Raw genomic sequence first — 21,772 nt, 5'->3', positions numbered from 1 at the left:
CAGGCCGCCGCCTTGACGTAGGCAGACACGCACACTCGCGCGCGCTTACTCTTCAACATCGGGCACATCAGATTGTGAAAAGCGGCGTTTGAGAAGTCTTTCAGATTGCAGGCTTCCTGAGCTGTTTTCGACTTTAGTAAAGGTATGTTTAAGGGGTTTGGACGATTTAAACAAGCTATTCAGTTAACTGGGACGATAGGTCTTTTGTAAAGTAACAAGAAGAGCACCTAGCATAGCTAGCTAGCTAGGTTGGCTATGTAGGCTCGTCGCCGGGATGTTATTCGTGACCTAGAGCGCCTCCGTTACCTTAGCTTAACTTTAAAAGTGAAAAGCATTTAGTAGATGCAACACCAGCTATTAAATGCTCAGTTGTGTGATATCTGCAAGGGGAAATGAAATAGGATTTTGATAATTGTAGTTGGCTAGCCCAGCTATAGATATTTTGCTAATACCTAGCAGTTTTAGATATTTGTGTTGCTTGTTGTTTCGCTTAGCTTCGTGTTATGTGTGATGGTGTAATCTCTCGAAGCTTTTGTTACCAAAACAAATTCCTTGTATGTGCAAATGTACTTAGCCACAAAGCTCTTTCTGATTCTGATATGCACCCAGAGGCAGGAATCGAAGGTTTATTTAAAGCTACAAACTTGATTATTTGCCAAAATTCTTAATTTCACTCTTTGGTTTTTTTTTTTTTTATGAATTATGGATTGTCCTTACTGCCGTTGTGTTAGTAGGAAACGAGTATCAATGAAGGTCTCGCGGTTTTTCTGATGTCTCAAGCACAGGAAAACTGCTGATTTGTCTAAAATTGCAAATGTCATGGCTCCAAACATCAGCATTTTCTTACTTTTTAGAAGTACACTCTTCTGCTGCCAAAACAGCACTCTGACCCTTGGACATGAACTCCATGTCTCTCTGGCACCAAGAGCTTAGCAGCAGATCTTTTACGTTCTGTAAGTTGTGATATGGGGTCTCCATGGATCTAAGCTAGTTTGTCCAGAAAAATCCCACAGATACTCGATTAGGGTAATTTAGCAGCCCTGTCAACACCTTGACCCCTTTGTCATCAGCCAAACCGTTTAAACCATTCCTTTTTTGCAGTATGGCATGGCACATTATCTTGCTGAAAGATGCTGCTACCACTTGGGATGACTGTTGGCATGTACTTGGTTTACAACAATGTTTTAATAGGTGGTACATGTAAAATTAACATCCACATGAATGCCAGGACCCAAGGTTTCCCAAGAAAAACATCCCCAGGTAAGGAACACACAGATTCCTGGCTGTCCACATAATGTAAATTAAAAAAAAAACAAGATTTATCAAACCAGGTCAACTTTGTCTATTGCTCCATATTCCAGTCCGGATACACAAGTGCCCATTGTCGCCCCATTTGGTGATGTAAAGGGGTCAGGTGATGTACAGGGTATTGGGCCTATATTCTACCCCTAACATGTTCTGTTGTAAAGCGATAATTATGGTATATGTTTATTTATGTTATTTATTTCACCCGTCAGTGGTTTAAATATTATGGCTGATCGTTTTATTTTGAGAGCAGTCTCTTTGTATAACATAAAGACATGAGTCAGCATCACATGTTGTCTTTCTCATGAACAGAAAGTAGAAGTAGAAGAGGAAGGATGTCCGGGGATCTGCCACTGAACATAAACATTAAGGAGCCACAATGGGACCAGACAACATTTATGGGCAGAGCCAGACATTTCTTCATGGTGACGGACCCAAGAAACGTGCTGCTCTCAAATGAGGTTCTGGAGGATGCACGAGTCATTGTGCAAGATTACAGGTCAGCAGGGGGGTTACATTAGGTGCACACCGAATGTCCTAAAGTGGATCTTATTGTACCAAAAGCAGTTGGCTCGCACTGATATTTTTATTTGCTAAAGAAGAGCCCATTATAGTTTTAACCATTTTTATTACATTTTATGATGTTCCAGTGAAGGGGACTTCATCCCATAGCATACAAATTCAATCCATGCAATTTTGTGCTTTAAACTTTATGCAGTTTATGGAGGAACCATGCATGGATCTTATGGTTAGGTGTCTGCTTTATGTACTTTTAGCCATATAGGATGTGTGTTCCAACCAGCGCATTAATATAAACTTCGATTTTGCCTTTCAGCCAGAAGTATTATAAGAGCAGATGTTGCAGAAAATAAATTAAGATTTTTCAACCAATCAGAATTTAAAATTCAACTGTGCGGTTAAAAATACAATTGAGCAAATTGAAGTACAGTGGAACCTCGGATTACGAGTAACGCAGTTTACGAGTGTTTCGCAAGACGAGCAACAATTTTTAATAATTTTTGCCTTAAAAACGAGCATTGTCTTAGTTTACGAGCACCGAGTATCATGTTTCACGCATGCGCTTCTTGTTTTAACAACGAGCGTTACATCATCACAAGTGAGCCAACGGTTTTTCTCTCTCTTGCAGCAGAATTGTAGGTAATTGCCTCTCCTGCTGAGTGAATACACACACGCACACACGCTGTGTGTGTGTGTGTGTGTGTGTGTGTGATGTACATGCGCGCGCACACACACATTAACGGAGAGACCATTTTTAAAACCGTTTAAAAATTAGCAAGGAACATTCCTAGTCACACTCACGTGAGCGCATACTAACAGGATCACTGCTGTAAGTAAAACAACAACAAAAAACAAATTTAACAGCTCCTCACCTTTGAAAACAATCGCGACAGAGAGAAGTTTGTGTGTTTATTTGGCAACCTGAGAGAAGGGGAGCTGTAAAGCCGAGACCTATCGTCTCCCCTGCTGGGTCTTAGTGCTTGCAGTGTTTTTGAGTGCGCGTGTGTGTTTGTGTCTGTGTTAGGCAGAGAGTTTGTGTGTTTGTTTGGCAACCTGAGAGAAGGGGGCTGTAAACGCAAGCGAGCCCCCCTTCAGCCCCCCTCTTCTCAGGTTGCCAAATAAACACACAAACTTCTCTTTGTCGCGATTGTTTTCAAAGGTAAGAAGCTGTTTAATTTTTTTGTTGTTGTTTTACTTACAGCAGTGATCCTGTTAGTATGCGCTCACGTGAGTGTGACTAGGAATGTTCCTTGCTAATTTTTAAACGGTTTCAAAAACGGTCTACCCGTTAATGTGTGTGTGTGTGTGTGCGTGCACATTTTACACACATACACCCTGCGTGCACAAACGAAAACCCTTATCTGTCGGGATTTATTAAAAAAATAATTTAAGGTAAAGTACAGGTTAATTTGTTTTATTTTTACTTTATATTTTGTGTTAATTATATTTATGTATTTATTTTTTTGGGCTGTAGAACGAATAATTTAAGTTTCCATTATTTCCTATGGGTAAATTAAATTTGGTTTACGAGTGTTTTGGAATACGAGCCTGCTTCCGGAACGAATTGAGCTCGTAATCCGAGGTTCCACTGTACAATTAATGTTGTAACAACATAATTGTAGAGTTTCCATAGTGTAAGATATTCAGCTACAGTATGTAATTTCTAGTATCGTAAGTAACATCTCTGTATGAAGCTGTTGGTGGCAATTGTGAGTGTTGAGGTGTTAAAATAACAAAACTGCTGTGTCCTCCTACACAGGAATGGAATTGTAAGACCAGGCCTGACAGAGGATCAGCTATGGAGAGCCAAATACATCTACGATTCTGCCTTTCATCCTGATACGGGTGAGAAGATGCTGCTGATTGGTCGCATGTCTGCACAAGTGCCAATGAACATGACCATCACAGGCTGCATGCTCACATTTTATAGGTAAGGGTGTTGTGCTTATGTGTTGTAAGTAGAAAGATTTATCCATCTTGTTCCCCTCTTTATGCCGTATGGTACACAATACAATATTTTATTGCAAGCTTAATAATAGTTTGACATTTAATGATGTAATTTTGATCTTTAAGTGTGTTTGACTTGTAACTTGTTTTAATTCCAGCAGTACTGAGCTAGCTGGGACTAGCTTGTGAGGATAAAACCACGTGATCATTGTGGGCGAAATTGTGTGTCTGATTTGTCAGTCTGCTATTTGCACAGGGCTGTGGTGTGACGATCTTATGGCATGTTGTACTGATCTATATAAGAAGTTTCAAGATAAGGGGAAGTGAGAAGAATAATGCTGTCAGTAGTCAGTCTGCATTCCATGTATATTTTGTTTATGAATCTGAACTGTACTCCATCTGGTATCTTATGGGTTACCTTTACCAGAGAACTTTCGTAATTAACTGAAAACATTGTAGCTCTGACTGAATTATTCTTAGCACCTAGGGATTTTTTTTTTTTTTTTTGTAAGTTTTATATATGGGATATTATTGAATACCACACATTACACACATCTATATATTGCATTTTTTTTTTTTTTAATCCCTCAGTGTTCATGTTTTCCTCTTAATTAGGACAACTCCAGCAGTCGTGTTCTGGCAGTGGGTCAACCAGTCTTTTAATGCCATCGTCAACTACACAAACCGCAGTGGAGATGCGCCACTCACTGTCAAGTAAGAACATATTGATTAAACCCTCCTACCCACAGTTATGTAATATAGCACCTCAGCCCACACTACACGGTTAAGCACCTGTAATCAATTATGGCATGTGTATACTCATAATGGTATAAAAGGGATGGGAAATCAAAAACTCTGTTTTTGGCCTAAGCATTTATTCTAAATTGCTGAACTTTACCTATATTGTTTTGACTTGCTTAATTTAATATTGTTTTCACCTTATATTTAACATTATTCTTTGCGCTTGGCTTTTGCAGTCAGCTCGGAGCAGCCTATGTCAGTGCAACAACTGGAGCTGTAGTGACTGCCCTTGGCCTCAAGTCACTTACCAAGGTGAACATTAAAATTTTTCGCATCACATATAATTTTGCGTTTTTTTTATTTGTTTGCTTGTTTTTGTTTAATGTGCAATACGGAACACTTTTTACCTCATACATTCAAAGATGTCTTGGGTGTAAATGTAATGAACCTTTAACTGCATGATAGTCAAATCTTTATTTTCTGAGAAATACCATTTAAAACTGTAATTCTTGGACAGTAAACTATTAATTTATGACGACCCCCCCCCCTTTTTTTTTTTGTCCAGCACCTGCCAGCTATTATCGGACGGTTTGTTCCATTTGCTGCAGTGGCAGCGGCAAACTGCATTAACATTCCCTTCATGAGACAACGGTGGGTTTAGATCATTTACTTCAAGAATCATTAAGTATTTATCCGCAGCAACATGTGTTGAGAGCATTCAACATTTATTTATTTCATTTAGGGAACTGAAGTACGGCATTCCTGTCACTGATGAGGAGGGTAATCGCCTGGGAGAGTCTGCCAGTGCTGCTCAGCAGGCCATTGTACAGGTGGTGGTGTCTCGAATCGGCATGGCAGTGCCAGCCATGGGTAAAGCTCCTGAACCGTTTATCATTTTCCTTTCAATGTTTTAATCAAGGATCGTGCCTTGTTTGGGCCTGGGTGAATAAAGCAAGTGTGAGCAAAAGCCTTTGGACTAACAATCTTGGATAATCGATAGTTTAATGATGAATATTTTACAAGAACTCAGTGCAATATAGAGCACACACACATATATATATATATATATATATATATATATAGTATGTATGTGTGTGTGTGTTGCACATGGATGTCCACATGGCCATCTCAGCTTTTACAGGCTGTAGTAGTCAAGAATGCATAATTACAATAATGATTGCTGACCAAGAACATTTATGGATTTTTTTTTTTCTGTTTTCTCTTTACAGCTATTCCTCCTGTAATCATGAATGCCTTGGAGAAAAAAGCTTTCATGAAGGTAAAGTCACAATGCCCTTAATGTTTAGCTTGCAGGTCACCAGTCTTTGCCGTGCTGGTGTATCTGATAAGGATTGTTTAATTTTTGATGCTTGTCACACATTTGTACTGTGCCACCACTAGTTTTTATATAAAATTATGTAACAATGTACGATGGCAAATAAGAGGCTAAAAACAAGAATACTGTATGTAGGGCAGGACACGAAGCTGCTAACTTTAATGCATAATCTGACCAAAGATTAGACTTTTATCAGTGTTGTATTCAGTAAAACATGTGAAACTCGTATCTCTCTCTCTCCCTTCAGCGCTTCCCAGTGCTCAATGCCCCAGTACAGGTCGGGCTTGTGGGATTTTGGTGAGTTTTGTTGATAACGATTGCTATATCAGTGGCAGTGAAATGATGGGATCATAGCCCATTATTAAATTTGTGTTTCCACTCTCGTAGTCTGGTGTTTGCTACTCCGTTGTGCTGTGCCCTGTTCCCACAGAAGAGGTAAATACTTGCCCTAAACAAATTGCTCATTTATTTCCAAAGATTGTCAATGTCCGTTTGGCTGTTTGTATCCCTGAGTGCAGAGTTAATGATTTTGTGTATCTGTGTGTAGCTCTATGAAGGTAAGCAGGCTGGAGCCTGAGCTTCAGGAAAGGATACGAGAGAGCAGTCCTAACACGACCGTGGTTTATTTCAACAAGGGCCTGTAGGGGACTTTTTCCAAAGTCCAAACTGCAGTCTGTAAAGTACAGGCTATAAGTTCAGTGGACACAACTTGAAGAGTAACTTTTTTTCTTTCTTTTTTTTGTTTTGTTAGTTTTTTGTTAAAAAAAGAACGGTGTGTTGTCAAACCTGCACTTTCCTTTGAGATGATATGCAATCCTGATTGACGTGTACCTAAAGCAAATGATGCATTTATGATGACAGACCCCTTATGTGCTATTGTATGCAGTCCCAAATAGTTTTATTATGTAAATTCTATTTATCATTATTTATTATTTGCAAAAGTACTTGATTTGTTAGGGTTTTTAGATCGAGAATATTTATTCCTAACTTTCCAGACCAAACATCTGTCCACAGTTTTCAATTACAAGGAATAGTCATCAGTTTTGAGTCATAGGATTATTTCGAACTATTATATGCTCACGTGTGTGCGCAATGGAAGTGCTCTAAACCCCTACGTCCTTTGCAGCACTGACCTAATAGACTCTGGATAGGAATTTATCGGAAAGCTGAGATCTAAACACACTCTTTGTAAACACATCCAGATCATAACATTTTGGTGATTAATTGGTGGTCAGTTGTATTTTAAGTCAGTGCGTGTGTCTGGGCCTGGTGCTGTTTTAACTGTTTAGTATAAGTTGAGTGGTCCATGTATTTATTGTTAAGATTATATTATGATTGTAGATTGCTTTTGTGGATCGACTGTCAAAACTGCTGAAGTTTTATACAGTACAGTAATGTGTAAAATGTTTAGTTTCTTTTTTGACCAGAATATATACTGTATTGTGCAAAAGTCTTTATGTATATGTGGATTATATGTTAATCATGTCTGCATAATTATGTACAACATCATTCAGTATTTCCATATACTGTATAACTTAAAAATGTAGAAATACATAAAATTACAGGAGAATATATGCATGACTGTAAAGAAAAAAAATATAGAACAAGACAGACCAGTTTTCAGATTGAAACAAACAACCTAATGTACACTCCTGTGATTTGCATAAAAATAGAAAGGAGCGAGTGTGACAAAGTTACCAGAAGAACTTGTATTCTTCAGCAAGCTCAGTAAAACCTAATAGCTATTTTACTTGTAGTACTGTGCAAAGGTCTTGGGCACATACAAAAATATGGCATAAGCAAAAGATACTTATACATTTCTGCATAAAAGAAACTTCTATAAAGAGTAATAAAATAAAGTCAATATTTGGAGTGTCAGGAGTTTTAGAGACAGATTTGTGCAGTTTTATAGGAAAACAGCGGTTATGTTTTACTGAGCTTGCTGGAGAATGAGTTCTTCTGGTTGCTTCCATCTGAAAACTGGTCTGTCTTGTGCAATATTTTTTTTTTTACGGCCATGCATATATTCTCCTGTATTGTTATTTATTTATTAATTTTTAAGTCATGTATAGAAATACTGAATGATTTTGTACATATTATGCAGACATGATAATCATATATAACAAAATTGGTACAGCATATAATATGGTGCCTAAGACTTTTGCACAGTACTGTATATAATACAGTCAGCCAAAAAACTATATATATAATAAAACAATTTTAATACTAGATTTATTGATGTATATGATAATATTATTAATATTAATATAATATACATCATACTATTTTTCTTTTCCTGAAGTGTGTATAATTTTTTTGGCTGACTGTGTACATGTAGCCAGAACAGGAATTGTTAAAAGTAAATTCTACATTTTGTACACTTATTGAAGCCTGGCATTGTTTTAATTCGACATTGGCAGTGGTACAGGCATAAAACCTTTTGTTTAGATATTTCCCAGGAGAAAAGTATAATGCTGGCATGACACCATACATCACTGATCAACGCACAACTATTCTAAAATATTGACAATTGTTTTAGTTCAAACTGTACCCTTAAATTATATAAAGTTAAATATAAGTACATGTGAAACATTTACTGAAATATATATTTGGTTAGAAATGTCAGTGGGATATAAAGTCTTTGTGCTGATACAGTTCAGAAATAAGCCATGATAGATGCAACATAAAATTATTTATTTATGTGTTTCTGGATGTGGTTGTACTGATGTACCAAAAATTTTACCGTAACCCTATTATTATGCTATTAAGAACACCTCTCTGGAAATCATATTGCATTTCGAGCACAAGATCAAATATAGTTCGTAAAGTGTTATAGACAGGTGATAGTTTTATGAAGTGTTTTTTGTGGATATTTTTAACAAAATTTGGCAGTGTTTCCTTTTTATTTTCTTTATGTCTTTCACTTATGGTAAATGCCCAAAAGCAATGTGGTCAATTTAGCTTGTTGAGTTCAGAGCAGATTATTATCTTAAACGCAGATCATAGAATTAGATTTGGAATTCCACAAAATGTCTTGAATCCAACACTAGTGTTGCAACACTGAGAAGATATGTTAGGAAGTAAGTGCTTTCTGAAACACATTGCCTTCTGAATTATTCTATGTGAATGTACTGTAAACAGTTATAGTATGTAACTAACCACCTGATTAATAAAATTATAGCACAAGTATTGCATTATCTACTGTTTGGTCTTTTAGAAAATTCTTGAAGATGTGAGGTTTCTGTCTTGTTTCTGTCTTGATTTGAGTTTGTCCTGCCAAATAGCTATGATAGATAGCCCACCGGACTTCTTCCAGGACAATAATGTTGCACTTCTGGACCATCTTGCATGTTGATATAAATCCCCTTGAGAATGTTTAGGGATGGATGGCAAGAGAAGTTTACAAAAACAGATATCCGTTCCAGACTGTGGATGCCCGTCATGACCACATGGAGCGACGTTCCCATCAGCCTCCTGTAAACAGATGCATCACGCATGCCGAAACGCCCGTTTGAAGTTACAGTAGTGTTACTTCTAATAGCAGTACAACAACGGTAAACAGATCAATAATTGTTTTTGGGAGGAATTATATTTCTTCATTGTAAATATTTTACTTTGAGGTGTAGTAGAGTAATAGAAAACTACAGATCCGACAGTCATGACTTGCATGCACCTGATTCTGTGTAATTGAATCATTAATTGAAAAGGGGCATGTTTAAAATAATAGCAGTGTGGAGTTCAACTAGAGAGGTAAATTATTGTTAAAAACAGGTGTCAAACTATATTAAGGATAAAACAAATTTAAGGATAAATGCAGAAAAGGTTGAACTGTGCATTTCTCTCTCAAAACAGGTCATTGTTCAGAACAACATACTTTAATTCAAAAGTTGATTAGCGATGGGAAAACATACAAAAAAGTGCAGAAAATGATAGGCTGCTCTGCTAAAATGATATCAAATGCTTTAAAATGGAGACCAAAACCAAAACGCTATTAGCATGAAGCCCACGCAAAGTCCTATTGTTGAAAAAAAAAAAAGACATGCTGAAGAGGTTACAGTTCGCCAAAAGAAAACATTGACTGGCCTAAAGAGAAATGGCGCAATATTTCTGTGGACTGATGAAAGCACGATTGTTCTTTTTGGGTCTAGAGGCCGTGGACAGTTTGTCAGGCGACCCACACACACTGAATTCAAGCCACAGTACACTGTGAAGCATGGAGGCACCAGCGTCATGATTTAGGGATGCTTCTTGTACTATGGTGTTGGGCCTATTTATCACATTTCAGGGATCATGAATCGATTTAAGTACATCAGAATACTTAAAGAGGTCATGTTGCCTTATGCCGAAGAGGAAATGCCCTTAAATGGGTGTTTTAACAAGACAACGACCCCAAACACACCAGTAAGCAAGCAGCATCTTGGTTTCGGACCATTAACGTTATGGAGTGGCCAGTCCAATCCCCAGACCTTAATCCAATAGAAAACTTGTGGCCTGACATTAAAAATGCTGTTTCTAAGACAAAAAATGCTGTATCTTCGGCTGGAATACCTGTTCAAAAGTGCCAGAAGTTGGTTGACTCCATGCAGCACAGATGTGAAGCAGTTCTCAGAAACCATGGTTATACAACTAAATATTAGTTGAGAGATGCACAAAAAAGATTAAACTTCAAGCATTTTTGTTTAAACTGTAAATTCACCACTTTGTAAAGATGAGTAATGAGACTATTTTTTTGAACAGACTAATGTTTTCCTTCACTTTCTGTAAACTAATGATACATTTAGCACATTTTTCTTCATGTTGTGATTCAGAATAAACTGTGCAGGGTGTCCAATGCATTTGTGTGATTTAAATGAAAAGTTATATGGATATGGAGCTTTACTCACTTTTTTTAACACACTGCTATTATTTTGAACACAACTGTATCAACAAGAACGGTGGCGCTACACACGACTGGGTCCTTTTTTGAGACTTTTAGTTCTGTTGTGTGTATTCTTGGGCTATGGTCTTTTGATCAGCTGATGAACAGTCTGAGAGTTTAAATGCAGTTTTCAATAAATTGCAAATCTCTTCTTTTGCTATTTTGAAGCAGTTCTTACAAGCTGGTTATGATCCACCAGTTCAAAGCATAAATACTTGTAATATTTTAGCTGATCTTTTGTTCAGAAATGTAAACGTTGTGTGGTCAGTAATCAGAATTTATGTCCTACCAGATTCAGAATATTAATTTTTGGGCAATAATTTATTCTTTTCAACACATTCTATCTTCCAGCTTCTCAGATACAAAGAAAAGTCAACACATTTTTATGACACTGTTTTTATTGTAAATATCATGCTCCATTTTCAGGATCACTGACTGTCCACTAACCATAAGCTGGTGAGCAGGATCGCATGTTAGGCTTCAGATCTGATCTTTCACTAAGGAGTTTTGAGTCAGACCATCATTAAAACAAACAAACCTAGCAGCAGCCATGCAGAAAACAGTGAAGAGAACCTGACTGAATGAGGAAATGCTCAACAGAATTACAACTTCTAAAGTGCAAAACAGCAGCTTAAAAGAACGATGTACCTGAATAATGCAAATGATGCAATTGTAATCACTACTGACATGCTTATTTTGTCTGGAAGATTATGACAATGTGTCAGTTCAGCAGGCCATGTGCTCTCCTAAGCATTGACAGCTTTAAATGAATTAAGACTAGATTAAATAAAGATTGAAAAATTGTATGTTTTAGATTTACTGTGTTTTAGTAATCTGATTATAATCTTCAAACAAGATCAAGCATTCTATTTCTGAACTATTATTTCCTTAGCTGCCTGCAAAACGGACTCTTTGTGGACTTTGTCTCCAAATTGCTTCTCCCGGTGTTCCAGAAGAACTCCCTGTGAACAGGAGAAAAGTAAAAAATTAAACAAGAGTCTTTGATTAATTTTACTATTTTGATAGGTCAAAGAGTAAAATACTGTATTAAAGCAATTCTACTTTCTGTCTTTGCAAGACTAAATAGTATAGAATATCTCAAACATTTTATGTAGTAAGTTTAAAAGGTAATAAATGGCCAAAAGTCAGACACATAGACCATCACACACATATGCTTGTTGAACATCCCACTCCATTTTTCAGTCCCTCTTGGCTGTTACAATAACCTCCACACATACAGGAAAGCTTTCCATGAGATTTTGGAGTGTGGTCCTGAGGATCGGCTCATTTACCCTGGTGAGGCACTGACGTATGGTTAGGAGGTCTAGGTCATAGAGCTCGCTTTGTCCTGAGTGACACGGTCATGCTGTTGTTTGGGACTCACAGATCCCGTTAATGGAAAGTGCAATGCTACAGCACTGCACTAACAGTATTAACAACTGTGCTCTTCTAACTTTGTTGCATTAATCTTTGAAAAGTCATCATGAGAGTGTGATGGTCAGCCAGAGGTGTCATGCCCATTCAATTTGTACACCCTTCAAAAATGTTCAGATTAAATGGCTGTAGAAACTGTTCAATTCTGGTGTTTTACTAGCTTTACTAAAACACTTTTTTGTTTATATTTTTATTGAAGTCTGATTGGTGTACGCAGACACCCATATCTTTTTAGGGCATTTTTAGCATTTGAGCATTTACCAGCGTGGCTATAGAAGCCAAGCAGAGCTGTTATGAGCAGATAAATGTGGTATAAACAACCAATCTCAACTCATGACATGACAACAGTATGACTCTAATAAATGTGCTTAAAAATAAATTACTAACAGCTTCAGAATGTCTGTTTGCAAAGTCTCTTTGGCATCAGTGATTAACTCAGGTGATTAATGTTAGCAAAGGACAACAAGCCAACACTATCATTAAGTTGTTTTTATTATTACTTGTCAAATAAAATTATTACTACAGCATCCCAGACAAATAATAGATTTAAATATTTGAAATATAAAAATATTTGAAATTGGAATTCAAATACATAGTGTAAAGTTTTAAAGTTGCACAGCTTTTTTGGCACCAGAAGAGAGACAGTCAATCGCACAAACTGTCTGTCAGAAAGGTCTCTGTACTTTTTTTTAAATATATATCTAAGGGTAGAGTTTTTATGTTTGACCAAACGCCTGTGCCATCAACATCTGTTACAACAAAGAACATAAAACATTGTAAAACCCTAAAAAACAAAAGATTAGAAGTTAGAGAAGTGTTTATCCAGAGATGAACCAGGAGGTGTTGGTTATGGGGCAGAGCGGAAAAGAGAGAGGCATAAAAAAAATGAGGTGGTGAGGGTGGGAGCGTTAGCACCTTAGGAACAGATGCAAAAGAAGACAGGAAGAGAGCAGCATAGAACATTTAACACGTTAATTTCAAATATATGAGGAAGGGAGTAGAATTAACTTATTTTATATAAGAAAATTTCCTTTACACAGAGTCAGCCAAAACATGTATACACACTTATATTATATTATATACATCGTACGTTCATTCTCTGTACCTACTCCTTTTAGATTTAATCCATCTATAAATTAGTATAAACAAATAAAATTTTATGTGACGATACCATGGATGTAATTGTCCCCCCTTAAAAAAAATAATAATAATGAATCATGCCTCTGTAACCAGGTGTGCACAAATTCTTGGCCATAATATAAATTGTCCTAATGAAGTTACCTGATTGCCAGATCCAATGACAAACACCCCACCCAGGATGAAGCCCTCTCCATGCGTGTTTCCCTGGTAACCTGACCTCCATGCTCGTATAAAATTCTGCCAAACTCCCAGACGAATTAAACCAAGAAAACCCATTTTCCTCATTGTAGGACCATAGAACACTTGCTGCAAGCATATGTAAAACATATTAAATGTACATGTATTGTTCTTTCTACAGAAAATGAAAGCAATACATTGTGATACACCACTCACTGTCCACTTTAAACAAAAACCTGTAAACTTGCTCATACATGCAGTTATGCAGTCAGCCAGTCATCTGACAGCAGTACAGTGCATAAAATGATATAGATACAAGTCAAGGGCTTCAGTTAATATTAGAGATGGGAATGACCAGGGACCTTCCTATAGGATATTATAAAAGTGCGATTGGATTTGCATGGCAATTCTGTTAGCATCAAAATTTTAGAAATGTCCCTAATCAATATTATCATGTTAAAAAAAAATTTGTTACAAACCTGAACAAACTTAGCAAATAATTTGCTCCGACCACACAGAGTGCTGAGTTCAGGATGAAGAGTTAAGAGTTTAGCACCTACAGGACTATAAAGTCAGGTCAAATTTTTTTCCACTTCAAATACAAACATGTATAAATTAAAATATTCTTAAAAATATATTTTGGAGGCAGTATAGCGATACATGAATTGCCACACAACATAATCATGATATGTAACAAAAGAATCACAATATGTTTTCCCATCTTTAGCTAATATTTAAATCAAACGTCATACTGGGGAAAGTGTGATCTCTGTGACTATAACCGTGACATTACTGGTGGAGCGAGATTACTTCAAGCTGCCGGAAAGAATATTAAAACATCAATCAAGTCTTTGTACATGAGGCCCCTGGTCTTTTTCCACTGTTCATCCTCTTCAAGTCTGTGCCTCAGATTCCTGTTCTTGGTCAATAAAGCATTGGTCTTCTGCTTTTGTAGCTCTTACAATTTAAGGTCAAATATTTTTTGCAAACTTGGATGCTTTTCTGCTCACTACAGTTGTAAAGAATGATTATTCGATAAACTTAATTATTCAAGACTCAAACCAGTCTCCTCTGATCTCTCATCAAGATGTGTTAGCCCACATACCCCTTCACTTATAGGATGTTTTTCACTGTGTAAACTTTAGAGACTGCTGTGTGTGAAAATCCCAAAATATTAGCTGTTTGTGAAATCAAATAAACCAGCCTATCTGCCATCAACAACCATAGCACAGTTAAAGCCACAGTGGTCACAATTTTACTTCCGTTTAGAAATTTGATGTAAATATTAACTGAATCTCTGAAACTGTTTGTGCATGTTTTTAGGCATTGCACTGCTGCCACGTTATTGGGCGGCTTGCATAAATGAGCAAGTGTACAGAGGTTCTTTTTTTTTAAGACAAACATCAGCGTTTCTAACCTTTTCATCCAGAAAGACATCGCCAGCAAAGTGTGGTTTGAAATCCTGCACCTCTGTACCGATGGTCTCTTTGACCACAGCGTACAAAGGAACCCCAAGCTTCTCCAGTTGGGGCTTCAGAGAGGATAGCTCAGCAGCTTCCTGCAGAGACAGTACACCAAGCATACCAGCAATGAGAAAGCCTTTCTTTACTAAACTCGAATACAAGCTTACAGGCTCAGACTTACCTCTCTGCACCAAAATCATCCAGGCCTCCGTACAGCCATTATCACTGCTCCTGACGTCTCCCACAGAGTTCGTGCTTTAAATACCTTCTCATCTAAATACATAAAAAAAGTACATAATTTCCTAAAACTTGTGCTTAATCCCGACAAGACAGAAGTACTGGTGCTAGAATCACATGCAGCTAGAAGTAAGATAAGATTTATATATATATATATATATATATATATATATATATATATATATATATATATATATATTTGTTCATGCTTTTCAACTCTAGGTTAGATTACTGTAATGCCTTACTGTCTGATGTTAAACTAGTTGCATAAACAAGCTCCAGTTAGTCTAGAATGTAGCAGCAAGAGTGCTTACCAGAACCAGAAGTTACAAGCGTATCACTCCTATCTTATCCACACTGAATTGGCTCCCAGTAAAATTTCGCATTCATTTTAAGATATTTCTATTAAGGTCTCGAGCCACAGCACCTGAATGAACTGCTAGTGTCTTACAAACTGCAACGTCTACTTCAATCGAACTACAGTATGCAGGCTGCTTGTCAGTACAACATATTATTAAAACTACAGCAGGGGGAAGAACTTACAAAGCCCCGAATTTATGCAATAGTCTTCCAATTACTGTTTAAATCTTAGTCACTGTTTAAAAATAAGTGTGTAAGTCTAGGCTAAAAACACGTTTATTTAACCAAGCATTTTTGCCACATATTTTGTCATGGCTTTGCGACAATGACCATTGTTAAAAGCGTTATTGCAATAAATAAAGTTAAATTAAAGTAAAATATTCACTATTGATGTGTGGAAAAAGATAAAATCCCAGTTACCTCCTTCAGTGGTTTTGAGATTAGCATCCCCCAAATACTCTAGAGTAGCAAACTCGGGCTGGGTTAGGAAATAATCTGTGTTAGCCAGAATTAGGCCAACAACAGCAGCACCCACAGCTCCAAGGCTGAGTGACCACATGTCCACGATGGCTGCCCTCAGCTCCACGATGGATGATGGTGCTGAAGTAAAATATTAAAACAAGACCAGTAAGATGGTTTTCACAAAGCGAGATATGAAACAAAGGATTAAAGAAGTTAAGGAATATGTAAAGAACGTTAGATGCAGCATGCTGAGCAACTTCTTTCAACTTGTACAGAAAAGCATATGCTGGGTTTACTAGAACTAGTTACCTAGTTAGGTGACTAAACAAGCTTCAGTTAGTCCACAATGTGGCAGCAACAGTGCCCAGAATATATTACCACATCACTTCTAGTCTTATCCACACTACACTGGCTGCCAAGAAATTTTGCATTAAATAATATTTTTTATTATTAGACAGCCTAAAGATGGATTTTGATGTTCTTCCTTTTTTAGCCTTAATATGGTATTGTTTAAAAACGGTTTACCCTCATTTTAGTTGGATAGTTTTTAAATTAAGAAACTACTCCTAAAACTAAACTAAAAATCATACTCATACAAGTTCCTGTTGGTTTCCCTCATGAATTCTTCCAGTCACCTCAGGAAGTTTTACCTTCTTACCGTCACCCCTAAGAAGGGGTAAGGCTTTCTTATTAAAGATAAACTTTTAAAAAAGTTTTATTTGAATTGCATATCCAGATTTCTGTAAGGATGCTTTAAGTTAATGTATATAGTTGAAATAGCTATATAAGTAAAATGTAAATTTTACTAGTAAAAAACAAGTAAATTTCTCTTATATGTGAACACTGACTTTAGACATATTTTTTTTTTGTAAACTGTTACATCCTCAGCTAAACTAAACCACACCGTAATGAAAGCACATGCAGAGGAAGCACTGTTGAGCAGGCTGGAGCAGTACCTTTAGGTCTATAGATGGTGGCCTGGCTGCTCTCATCCTCTGGCTCTGGCCGATTTGTTGAATACACACAAAAGGTGCCAGCTTTAATAGAAGTAAGTGACTTAAAGGAAGATTGATGTCCAACAAAGTTTAGTGTCTGATACTCGGGGTGAATTTTATTTATTAAAATTTGAAATTTCTTTTTTTGATGCTGAGGGTAGCTGGCTGTAGAGTTGCAGAAGGAGGTGCAACAATAGACTTGATTCTTAGCAAAATTACTGTTTTTCTCAGAAAAACAGTTTCTTTTTCTCAGAAACCGGGATAAACACACAGGCTGTACTTGTATAAAGGCCATTGGAAGCTTCTGCATTTAGTTAAGCAAACCATTGTTTGCCACAAAAAAAAACCTCAAGGAGACAATTCTGCAAAGCACAAAATTATTTTATTCCAAAAACAATTAAAATTTTCAATTACAAAAAAAAACTACATACAAACACAGATTGTAAAGCTAGTACATCTGTGCATTCAGAATGACCAAAAATGCTGTTAAGAGCATGCTAATTGGATAAGGTTCTGTGTTCACACAAGATTTGTGTCATGTCAATCAGTCAGACACAAGTTGACATTAGTAGCCAATAACGAACACTGGAGTGGCACATTCACATTATCTCATCAGTTTGCATGTTAAACTGGAATTATATTTAATTTTATTAAAATTCATTTCAGGCAAAATTTTTTTTTTTAATTTGGTTTGACCCTCTATATCGCTGCCCTTTTTCTTTTTTATTTTCATTTAATGAGCTTTCATATTTGAAGCCAATAGCTACATTCCTCAAAGTAACAGTTTGCTGTACCAGCTAATAATCTCATTAACACTACTGTAGTAACAGTTTCAAACGAGGAAGATACTGTCAGTCTACTAAAACAGCATATGCAATTCGCCAGTTAATAAAAAAAAAAAAAAAACGGTTACCTTTTCTGTTCTGTAAAACATGATATTGCCAGCAATAGCATAAATTACTCCTTGCTAATTGGTTGTACAAGGATAATCTGGTAGCTGTTTTTTGAGCTCTGAGGATCGTATTTCTTTTATTTTGTAAAAGCTTCCACATTAATACGTTAATATGAATGAAACATGGAACCCAATTGTCAGCAAGCCAAAAATATTTGCAATTGTAGACTTTCTATGTTAAAAGTTACACCTTTAATACTAAACAGGAATGAAAAAATGAATATTTCAGGAGCGAGAACCTTTTGCTTCTTTTGCGCTCCTTTTTACATGGCCAAATACAAGCCCTTTTTACAGCCTCTCACGCAGTAATACAGATACAGGCCCAAAAACACCACTATGCTCTAAATAAACTACTTCCTGTTAAATTTCAAGAAATCTTTTCTTATCTGATGTATGGATTGTGTGGTTATTCTCTTGAGCCATTTTAAAGGTTTAAGGAACTTGAAGTCCTACACTTAAATAAATGGGTGCAAGATGCTGAAATATGAAAACAGCCAATTCTCAAAATTATACATGTATATAATACATGTGTCCTCAGTGTTCTCCACTGTGAATGGTATGGAATATGCATTATTGTGTGATTCAATTATATTAAACAATAACATGAATGCTTAACTATTTTATATAAAAGCATTTTAGCATTACCTACGCATATCACCTGGAAATGTGTGGCTCCACACAAGATGAGGGTAAAACATAATTCCATTACATACACGAGGGGCATTCAAGTCAAACTAGTACTTTTAATTTGCCAAATTACAGAACAGTTATGAGAGTAAGAAATAGCTTTATTTCTCGATATAAACCCCTGCTATCCTAATCCACTTATCCCAGTGTTTCACTAGTGCTTTTGAGACCATAAAGGTCAAAAAGTTTTCTCAGTATCCTGGAGTCATGATCAGACTGCCTGCTTCACGCCTGAAACACTGGCCTTCCAGGAACTCTTTTAATGGCCAAGATCTTAATTTATGGACATACTGCCTCCTTTAAAACTTAACTTGCCCTATTCAAAGGAATTATCTTGTCACTGTTTAACGTGCTTAAAGTCTTCTGTAAAGTCTTCATGAAAGTGATGCAGGGGTTTGAACCTGGGACCTTCCAAACAAGTAGTCGAACACTTTAACCACTGAGCTACTCCTACTCCTGTTTTACAGGTTACACAACTAAAACTTTGATTTGTATGAAACGGAAGCAAACTGTCAGTGGATAGAAGGAAATCCCTTCTCTACCTCAGCTTACTGTTCTGTTCTCTACCAAATCAGACCAAATGACTAATAACCCTCCGTCCCTTATCTCCGTTTCAGAGTTGGCAACCCTACCTAAAATTACTCACTAAAAAACTAAATAGGTAAATAACTGACGCTTCAGTTAAGCAACCTTACAGTTTAGTCAGAACAGGATGAAGTTGTAACTGTTATAGCTGTGTATTTCTCAAAAGTATTGTAATATTCACGTATAAGTGCCATTTTAACTTGCTAAGACTAACTACAGTATCTGTAACGTCTGCTCATTTAACGCTTTAGCTTTCGTGCTAAAGCTGGACATTGCTAATTAAATAAATAAATAAAAAGCTTTAACTTTTCCGTTTTACCGTGGTGCAAAAAGTCTTACCTGTAAGCAGAAAATGATTTAGCAATATTTTACCTTTTGCGTTACATGTTCACACCCACCTGTTTCTGGCGCTAATGCACTGTCTAGCAAGACACTTCCGGGTGTACAGCCTAATCAAACTCAGAAACACTGACCAGAGAAACCGCCAGACCAAACCAATCGCACTGACTGAGGGATTGGAGGAAGGTCACGAGCCGACATGACGTCATTCCGCTGAAGCCATTTTAAGTAAATATAACAAATATAATTTCCGCCATGTAAGAAATCAATTTTTATATTTACATGACAAAGTTCTACATTCTTAAATGAAAATGTTCACTTCTTAAAATATTACCTTTCTTTTGTAAAATACAAAACCCTTTGAACTCATTAAATCTAGAATCAAGAAAACTACAAATCCTCTCTGGTATTGTCTCGACAATCACATTTATTAAATGAAACACCGTGTTTTTTCAGCTATTTAGTTAGTGTTTTCCCCTTTTAATTAGTTATTTATTTGCTTATTTATTCGTCGGTTTACTCTGTGCATTTTTATTATTTAATAACATATTCTTTGGTAAGTTCGCTAATACTGTATATCTTCTATTTATTTTAGTTCTCTTAACTGTGGATAGTTAATTGTATAATTTAATCCTGTAAGTTATACTTTTAGGTGGGACATATATCTCTTTGACCAACTAAAAGTATCTCACTCTTTAAATATTAAAGATAATTGTTTATTATAAAAATTCAGAAAATAAACCTAAACATGTGGTTAATTACTGTGTTTAAAATGTAAAATTTTTCATTCATAAACAAAGATTTCAAAAGGCAAACCTGTCTTAATATAATATTTATGATGGAAATTAACTCACTTCTTAACCAATTACATTTAATGGAAAGAAGAACAAAGTTTAACATTCTTATGACATTGTTTTTAATTGAAGAACATTTTCCACTTGGAAACATCCCCTATTGTTGTCTCAAAACTATCCTCTTATGACCTTTTTTCCTTTATTCTTTTTATTTTTTATGGTAAATAATATGTATCCTTCTATTCTCTTTAGTACTGGATCAAGATATTGCAAAAAAAATGTAGCACGTATTAGTTACTCCACAGACCATCTATAAATAGGTATAATAGTAATATTATATTATTTGTTGTTTAATTATTTAATCAATTAAACACAAATAACATTAGGGACAAATATAGAGACCAGAATACATAAACATATACCATCCACAGTATTATATGCAGTGAAATGCTATACGACTTTTTGAGACCTTAAATAGAATGATAGGACAGACTAGAAAGATTTCACTACAATAAAAGGAAAATTGCACTATAATACAGTTAAACAAAAGATATAATTTTCAATAAAAAATTAAATTGAATTTTTTTTTTATTTGGGATGGAATGTACAAAACGACACATTTACAGATTTATAAAAAATAAAATTAAAATAGAAATATTTAAAAATCTATAAATTACACAGAATGTGCAAAGTGTAATTGTATACTGAGAAGTCTATGCTCTAGGTCTTACAGCAGTTCCCGTCAAGGGATCATAATTATCCCATGTCAGTAGCCTGTAAAAGATCCCAGCTATATCATACTTATCTTCTTTTCCATTTGTGACAGGACATTCTTTTCCATTTCAAATTTATATCTGCATCATCAGTTGCAGGTTTGGCCCTGCAATGGCATTTAATCTAGCCAATCTTGGAAAGTTGCTAGAAGGTCCAGTGTTTTATTTATGCCCAGGAGCAAATGTCCCTTATGTCCTTAACATTTGCTTAAATGATAAATCTCTAAAATGTAATATTTGCATATCACAGAGTATCATGTGACTGAGTGACAGAAAATACACTGTTGGGCCATAAGTAAATGGACATATGACTATTCACACCCAATTATGCTTGCTGATTATGCCATTCCATATTTAGTTCTCTTTTTTGCTAATTTAATAAGACATTCAGGACAATTTTAAACTTCCAAATGGTTTGAGGTAAAACTTTGGGAAAGGTCCACATACAGTTTAAGTCAGAAATTTACATACACTTTGGATGAAGCCATTAACTTCACAAGTTTAATGTTAACAATGTATAGTTTTTGACATCTACTTCATTTTACTTATAATTCACTTTATCCAAAATTCCAGTGTGTCAAAAATTTACATGTGACTATACCTTCGAA

General features: G+C 36.0%; 2 protein-coding genes across 3 annotated transcripts; one reads left to right on the top strand and one right to left on the bottom strand.

Moving 5' to 3' along the window:
* The first annotated feature begins 16 nt into the window (after window positions 1-16).
* sfxn3 (sideroflexin 3) lies at window positions 17-9,037 on the top strand. The gene is made up of 11 exons (XM_053501710.1): window positions 17-142; window positions 1,618-1,804; window positions 3,584-3,754; window positions 4,387-4,485; window positions 4,749-4,824; window positions 5,078-5,163; window positions 5,255-5,382; window positions 5,742-5,791; window positions 6,096-6,145; window positions 6,236-6,283; window positions 6,396-9,037. Exons 2-11 carry the CDS (start codon window positions 1,641-1,643, stop codon window positions 6,490-6,492), a joined length of 969 nt encoding a protein of 322 aa, XP_053357685.1. The 5' UTR covers window positions 17-142; window positions 1,618-1,640; the 3' UTR covers window positions 6,493-9,037.
* A 2,109-nt stretch (window positions 9,038-11,146) lies between these two features.
* On the bottom strand, window positions 11,147-19,762 carry selenou1a (selenoprotein U 1a). 2 transcript variants are annotated; one of them, XM_053501709.1, is made up of 6 exons: window positions 19,657-19,762; window positions 15,998-16,177; window positions 15,162-15,253; window positions 14,935-15,075; window positions 13,482-13,646; window positions 11,147-11,728 (listed from the first exon to the last, which is right to left on the bottom strand). In XM_053501709.1, exons 2-6 carry the CDS (start codon window positions 16,134-16,136, stop codon window positions 11,633-11,635), a joined length of 633 nt encoding a protein of 210 aa, XP_053357684.1. In that variant the 5' UTR covers window positions 16,137-16,177; window positions 19,657-19,762; the 3' UTR covers window positions 11,147-11,632. The 2 variants fall into 2 exon arrangements, with proteins under 2 accessions (XP_053357684.1, XP_053357682.1); XM_053501707.1 differs by lacking the exon at window positions 19,657-19,762 and adding an exon at window positions 16,996-17,683.
* Between the last annotated feature and the right edge of the window lie 2,010 nt (window positions 19,763-21,772).

Source organism: Clarias gariepinus, chromosome 8 (genome assembly GCF_024256425.1).
Source record: "Clarias gariepinus isolate MV-2021 ecotype Netherlands chromosome 8, CGAR_prim_01v2, whole genome shotgun sequence".
In the NCBI taxonomy this organism is placed as follows: Eukaryota; Metazoa; Chordata; class Actinopteri; order Siluriformes; family Clariidae; genus Clarias; species Clarias gariepinus.
The sequence above is the reverse complement of the archived record's forward strand: the minus strand, read 5'-3'. Positions and strand labels throughout refer to the sequence as shown.

Bases quoted from the DNA above. Each gene is read 5' to 3' on its own strand.
- sfxn3 (XM_053501710.1), top strand. From the start codon at position 1,641: ATGTCCGGGGATCTGCCACTGAACATAAACATTAAGGAGCCACAATGG. The intron at 1,805-3,583 runs GTCAGCAGGGGG...CCTCCTACACAG, and splicing joins GTCATTGTGCAAGATTACAG to GAATGGAATTGTAAGACCAG. The intron at 5,383-5,741 runs GTAAAGCTCCTG...TTCTCTTTACAG, and splicing joins CATGGCAGTGCCAGCCATGG to CTATTCCTCCTGTAATCATG.